Raw genomic sequence first — 6,930 nt, 5'->3', positions numbered from 1 at the left:
CGTTTGCCCAGAAAGTCCGGTCCGTTTGCTCAGAAAGTCCGGTCCGTTTGCCCAGAAAGTCCGGTCCGTTTGGGCAGAAAGTCCGGTTCGTTTGGACAGAAAGTCCGGTCCGTTTGCCCAGAAAGTCCGGTCTGTTTGCCCAGAAAGTCCGGTTCGTTTGGGCAGGTGTGAATGTGCCATCAAACTCTGATGCAGACCAAGAAAACAAACTTTGTTCTGACTACGAACCGAGGTCTCAGTTTGGTTGAAGTGGTGTTGTATATGTGAACACCAAGTGGATCAGAGACCACTCCTAAAGCAGGAAGCAGACTACAGCGCAAGGCATTCTGGGTAAATACAACCAAAACAACACTAGCAGAGAAATGACTCGTGGTTTTTTGTTAAACAGAAATCCTCCAACCGCTAAAATCCTCCATCTTGTTTCCATCTGGTGAAGAAGGAAGTTGCTCTCAGCGTCTTCAGAGGTTTTTGTGTCGTTTCCTTCAGTGGTTCTTGGTGCAGCGCCCCCACAGGCCAGGAGGGGAACAGGTTGGTTTGACTCAGAGCCGCAGCAGCTGGAGGTGGAGCAGATGATGGAGTTTTAGTCTTCAGTCAAACAGAATCTACTGGACTTTCAGTTGGATGGACACCCATGAGGCTCCCACACACCCCACTGTCTGTCCGTGTTCGTTGAACCACCTGGACTCTGCATTCGCTGTCAATGGACAGGCCAGTTTTCATTGCGGATTGTACTGATTTCCTGGACTTCTGGACAAATTCCTTCATTTCCCACTGTTTCAGCCATGACTAACGGAAAGAGATCATTATGTGGCACTGAGTATTAATACGCATCATGGTAGTAAAACGTTTATTCTGGACCAGTAAAGGACCAGTTAAACCAGACTGACCAACGTTCTGAGGTTCAGTAGAAACCAGACCGAAGGAGAGTCCCGTCTCTCCACAGAGGGTCGTTATTTAACACGAGCTGCTTTAACAAACCAGGACTCTGGGCAGTACTTTGGTCTTAATGGACGATGTTACATTGATCCTAACAAGCTCAGGGGGACTTCAGGGTCATAGGTCACGGCTCAGGGGGTCAGCAGACTGGGTGGAGCAGGTTGGGCGGTTAATGTGTCCCAACAGATGCCCGAGATCAGAGTCTCTGTTTCACCACATAAATGGATGCAATGGAGCTTCGGTCCGGTTTCATATCGACTGAGGATGACATGATGATGAGTGTGTGTGTGTGATGATGTGTGTGTGTGTGTGTGTGTGTGTGTGTGTGTGTGTGTGTGTGTGTGTGTGTGTGTGTGTTGAGTCAGTCATGTTCTTCAGTTTTAAACATGTAGAGAAAAGCTCTTGTTTGCTGTTGTGACCCGTCATGTTGTATCTTTGCTGGTATCAGGGAGTCTGTCAGGAGGTTCGGTTCTGTCTGGCCGCCCTTCAGGTCCAGTTTCAGGTTTCTTTCTAAACAATCAGCACTTTGCGTCTCTTCATCTCTGTCCTCCTCCTCTTCCTCGTCCTTGGGGATCCTCGTCACCGCAGCAGTTGAGACGTTCGATAGAAGCTTTTAGTTTACATCTGCACATCACAAGAGCTGACCCGACACCGCGGGCCGCTCTGTGGGTCTCAGCTTACTGTTTACCGGAACCGATGCCACGAAGCTCTGTTTGCTGTGGTTAGCACTTCCTCCCCCTCTGTGTTTCTGATTCCCTCTTCATCTGTGACCCGGTTCATAAGACGACGGACCCTGAACTAGTGATGGCCGGAATATAAAAACACTTCATCACTGCTGCTTCCTGGTTTGGATCAGTTTGTGCAAAAATAAGCTATTTTTAGACCAAACCGGATGCTGCTGATCAGATTCAGCTGATTAAATGATCATCAGTGTGAGCACTGCTGTAAAATCAGGAGATGTGGCGTTTTGCTGCAGCAGTGGCCTTAAAGAAGCATCTGTTGCTGTCCATCAATCTGGGAAGGTCCAAACTGTTTGAGTCCATCGAGAAAAGAGGAAAACATCTCAGACTGTCTTCAGAGGACAGAAGATTCAGCTCAGCGTCGGAGTGTGAAGTTCAGGGAAACGTCTCTGCAGGCCTCCTGGTTGGAAGGGAAGATGGAGGAAACCAGACCTCAGCACCAACAGACCAGACCAGCTGTCCTGCACGGTGGTGGAGGGCTCATGGTTCTGGAACAGGAATGCAGGCTCCTCTGTACACCAAAGTTTTATTTAACCAAAGTCCATCTGTCCGTCAGCTGACGCTTGGACCAAACTGGGAGAGACGTAAATACAACAGAATATCTGAAAGCAAAACGAATCCTTCAGCTTTACAGAAACCAGAAACCTGCTTGTGCCTCAGATTTACGGCCGTTCAAAAACTCAAACCCGGGATTTTTCTATGTAAAACTAAAATCTACTTATTGCATTAAAATGTTTGACCAGTAGGAGGCGCTGGGTGGATCAGCTGGCAGACGCTGTGGTTCTGGGTTCGATTCCTGACCCACATGCTGCATGTCTTCCTTCTCTCTCCTCCCCGTTTCCTGTACATTAAATACCATGAGGACCTAAATAAGTGTCCAAATGAATGCGTTACAGTAATATATTTATAACCAACCATAACGACAATATTAATATTGACATCGACCCAGATTTTCCTATCAGTGGATCCATGAATACAATCATTTCCCATCCAGTGATCAGTGAATGAAGCTCCTTCCTCAGCTGACAGAGCAGATGTGGGTAAAACCAGCCTGAGCGTCTGCAGGCTGGTCTCCATGTTCCTGTTACGTACCATGGTCCTGGATGTTTGGGCTGCTCATGTGCAGACAGCATTAAATATTCATCCTCTCCTTCTCCTTCTGGCTTTCTCCTTCCCTCTCTCTATTGAATATTCGTTCACCTCTCAGCAGGTTAATCTTTCAGAAGAAGTCAGATTTGCAGGAAATCTGGGGATAAAATGGTGGTCAGGATTAGAAAAGCAGATGGTTAGAGAGTATTTTGCCTGAACTCCTCTCCATCGATCGTCTCTGGAAACAAAGATGCATAGTTTCTTTTCATTGTGCGTGTGTGTGTGTGTGTGTGTGTGTGTGTGTGTGTGTGTGTGTGTGTGTGTGTGTGTGTGCGTGTGCAGGCGTGCATATGTGCATCCTTGTTTTCTCACACCTGGTTTGGAGAACACGGCCACATGTAGATGACGAGCGTCTCGCCGGCTGTTTGTTGCTCCGGTGTCACTTCCACTCGTCCTCTGGGTGTCAGTGTTTGTAAGCTGGAGTCGTATGGAGAACCTGAGCCGGATCGTGTGTGTGTGTGTGTGTGTGTGTGTGTGTGTGTGTGTGTGTGTGTGTGTGTGTGTGTGTGTGAGAGAGTGTGTGTGTGAGAGAGACTGTATGTAAAACTATCCCAGCACAGCGAGGGGAAATTGTAACCCGTCCATTGATTGGACCCGGCCTGTTTCAGGGTCACTGTGATGTCAGCGTTTGTATTATTATTGCTTTTATTGTCTGCAGCTTTTAATTCAACACAACACAATGACATCAAACCTCATTGATCCCTGTGGAGACATGAGCTGCAGCAGATCAAAATAACAGGCGGATGCAGCGGCTCTGAACAACATGAAGACGTAAAACGATCCTTCTGGTCTGGAAACCTGGCGAATCAGGAGTTATGATGTTTTGCTTTTCTCCTGACAAAATCTCACATGTATCAAACCACAGAATATGACCACAGCAGCAGCCTGGTGAAAGCAGGAAGTCAGCCATGTAACGTCTGAGAAGCCATCAGGCAGATTTCTGAGGTTTGGATGAGGACCAGAGTCCGACAGCCGTCAGGTCTTGGAACAGGGACTCATCTGAAGTAGCTTTTGAGATCAGCTTCTGATAAAACTACTCTCTCTTCCCTGGTTGGTTCACACCAAGCGAGTAAACATGACAAATTCACATTTTATTTTTCTTCTTTGGTTTTTGCGGCGTCTTAAAGTTCACTCTAAATGTTCATGCTGATTGGATGGAAACTGATTTCTCATCATAACTCTGAATATTGTCCCTCAGAGTTTCTGATGGTGTCCATATTTAGATTTTTAAAACATATTTTATGGTTGAAACCAGTTTTAAAAGTTTCAAACACCAAGGTACGGACAGCAGACACGTTTTCTGTAAATCTTTGGCTCGTCTCTGTTCAGGCCTGAATCATTTTCCAGTAACAATCTGGGTTTCCTGCCACGTTTACCTGCCTGTGGTTCTGATCCGGTTCAATGATTTAACCAGAGGAACTGGACTGAGACCCGTTAGTTACTCTGGTTCTTCAGGAAAGTTGGGTCCTGTCACCGTGGTAACAGGTCAGGTTCAGGCTCGTTGATGGCGACTGGTTCTCCAGCTCTGAAGCTGTTTCTATCAGTTTTCCATCAGTTGCTCTGTTCCTCTCGTCTCCTGGTTGTCTCCTTCCTCCACGCTGCCGCTCCTCTTCATCAGTTAGCCAGACTCTCACACTCTTTCTCACTCATTCACTTCTGCTCTGTCAGTCTGTCCGTCCACATGTCCATCATCCTGTCTCCTGCCTTCTCACCTCTCTCTCTCTCTGCCTCGATGTTTCCATCCATCCGTCTCCCCCCCAGCCTGTCGCTCTGCCGCTCTCCGCCCCCTCTGTCAGGCTCTGTGCCGCGGGCCTCTCTGTCAGGAGGATTACAGGGCGTCAGGTTGGCCAACATGGACTCTTTTAGTGGGGAAACAAAATGTTCCTCTCAGCACAAAGCCGCTCTAATCCTGCCTCCTCTTCCCCCACGGCACAGCCTGATTACAGAAAGCTGGTTGGCCGGCATTAAGACAGACAGACAGACAGACAGACAGACAGACAGGCCGGAAGACGGACGTTTCTGCAGACAGACGGGCTGAAAGATTGACAGATGGACAGGCAGGTTTGCTGTATTTAAGCCAAGCTGGACTCGTTGTTTGGTTGGTTAACAGACTGATTAGTTTCTGGTTTACTCACCAACTTACCGAACCACCAGCTTCCCTGCTGCTCTCTACTAACTGACTCAGATAAAACTGATCCAGACTCTTTGGGTTTCGCCTGACCAGCTGCGGCCCGTCAGAACCAAACGTTAGTCTGGCCCTCTCCGTGGTCTCAGCTCCTTCAGCTCCTCCTCCTCACACATCACCTCTCTGTGAAGCCGCTCAGCATCTTTCATCACAAAATGTGGGAAGCCAGATTATCTAGATTCAAATCTACTTGACACTATTGGTTGTTGTTTTCCAAGCAGCCAATCTAGGAGCCAATCGTTTTCCTTTCTGCTGATTGTCTGGATCGCAGAGCGTAGAGATCAGGGAGCCTGTGTGAGTCAAGATGGTGCATATATTTGGTGCTTGACGTTTTAAAATAGGAGGCTATAAATTATTTCAGAGGGAGTCTCAAGTATTTGTGCAGTTGATGTGTTTGTGCCCAGCAGTGGCCAGACCAGCGATCCACACAAACATCAGATTTAATGGTTCAAACCATCCTGTGAAGAAGGAATCACCGTTTCCACCCAGCAGCTTCAGCCTGAGGATCATAATACAGACTCACACAGACCAGCTTCAGTCTTACGTTTTATAGAAATGTAAATGCTTCTGCGGATGTGATCCCTGGTTCTCCATCAGTGTTCGATGCTCTCTGGGTTTTACTGACGTGTTTCTGTTTTCTGGTCTTTACAGCTTTAACTGCCTACACATATCTCACCATCTTCGACCTGTTCAGGTGAGTCCCGGGTCATTAGGGTGGGTCTGGGTCAGAGGTGACCCTTAGCTGACCCTGTGGTTGGTTCTGTGATTCTTCTCCACTTGTCGCTCACTGACTCTTCTCATCCGCCCTCCTCTCATCTCTGCCCTTCCACCCCTCCATCAATCACCTGTTCTCCTCTTTCCCTGCCATCACCCTTCCTCTCCTCTCGCTCCGTCTGCTCTTCCTCCTCTCACCTGCAGTTTGATCACCTGTCTCATCAGCTCCTGGGTGACGATGAAGAAGCCCAGTCAGGTCTACTCATTCGGGTGAGTTCGCTCTCGTCTCCTGCTGCAGGTTGTGGCAACACGCATGTCCAGGTTCCCCCAGAAGCCTTGCTAACCCTGCTGGTAGCAGCGCCAGCTGGTCCACCAGGTTTCTGACTTTAAAATGTTTAAAGTAGATTTGGAAATATCACCAGGTGATTATGTGTTACTGCAAGACGATAGCAATACCCAAACACCAACTATAAAGTCTTCAAAAAGGTAAACAAAGAGAAAACAATATGAATATACATTTCATCTTTATCCATGATTTACCAGCTGAAGTTTCCGTTTCACCAGAGACTCTTTACCCGTCTTTGCTGCTGGTTAAATAACCTTATAATGAATGAACAACGCTCAGCCTGGTGGCCCGCCAGGCTGATGATACACTGGGGGAAACTATGCACGCTTCAGGTTTCAGTTCAAACCACGTCAGAGTTTCATACCAAGACTCTCCAGAACCGGACCTGGAGATTCTGCCGACCAAATGGTGACTTTAAAACTTTAATAAAAGCCAATGAGTGAGATTGAATCTCAGAGAACGGACTGGGTCGCGTCCCGCAGTGTGAGGCTGCTTCAGTCGCTGCCTGTTTATCCATAAGAAGACGTTTGTTCCTAAGAGGTGACCTCTGACCCCAGGGTTTGGAGGAGTGGTGATCAGGTGGAAATCTGCTTTTCAGCTTGACCTGAGTCCCATAAAGCCCAAGTGTGTGTGGGCTTGGGCACACACGTGTGTGTGCGGCTGTGTGTCTGTGTGCATGTCGGTGCGTGTGTGTGCGCGCTTGTGTATGTGTGTGTGTGTGTGTGTGTGCATGCGTGTGTGTGTGTGTGTGGGTGCACGTGTGTGTGTGTGTGCGTGTGGGTGTGTGTGTGCGTGCGTGTGTGTCTGTCTGTCTGCGTGTGTGTCTGTGTGTGTGTCTGTGTGCGTGTGTGTGTGTGTGT

At 48.1% G+C, this 6,930-nt stretch overlaps 1 protein-coding gene across 1 annotated transcript in view; it reads left to right on the top strand.

Moving 5' to 3' along the window:
- The window catches only part of slc30a6 (solute carrier family 30 member 6), a 59,929-nt gene that overhangs the window by 19,256 nt on the left and 33,743 nt on the right, over nt 1–6,930 (top strand). Inside the window, exons 5-6 of the mRNA XM_008430455.2 lie at nt 5,662–5,704; nt 5,929–5,994. Of these exons, the coding sequence (XP_008428677.1) occupies nt 5,662–5,704; nt 5,929–5,994 (109 nt within the window). The remainder of the gene's footprint in view (nt 1–5,661; nt 5,705–5,928; nt 5,995–6,930) is intronic.

The sequence above is a fragment of the Poecilia reticulata genome, linkage group LG15, assembly GCF_000633615.1.
Source record: "Poecilia reticulata strain Guanapo linkage group LG15, Guppy_female_1.0+MT, whole genome shotgun sequence".
Taxonomy (NCBI): domain Eukaryota; kingdom Metazoa; phylum Chordata; class Actinopteri; order Cyprinodontiformes; family Poeciliidae; genus Poecilia; species Poecilia reticulata.
Note: the sequence above shows the minus strand (reverse complement) of the source record. Positions and strands in the feature narration are given on the sequence as shown.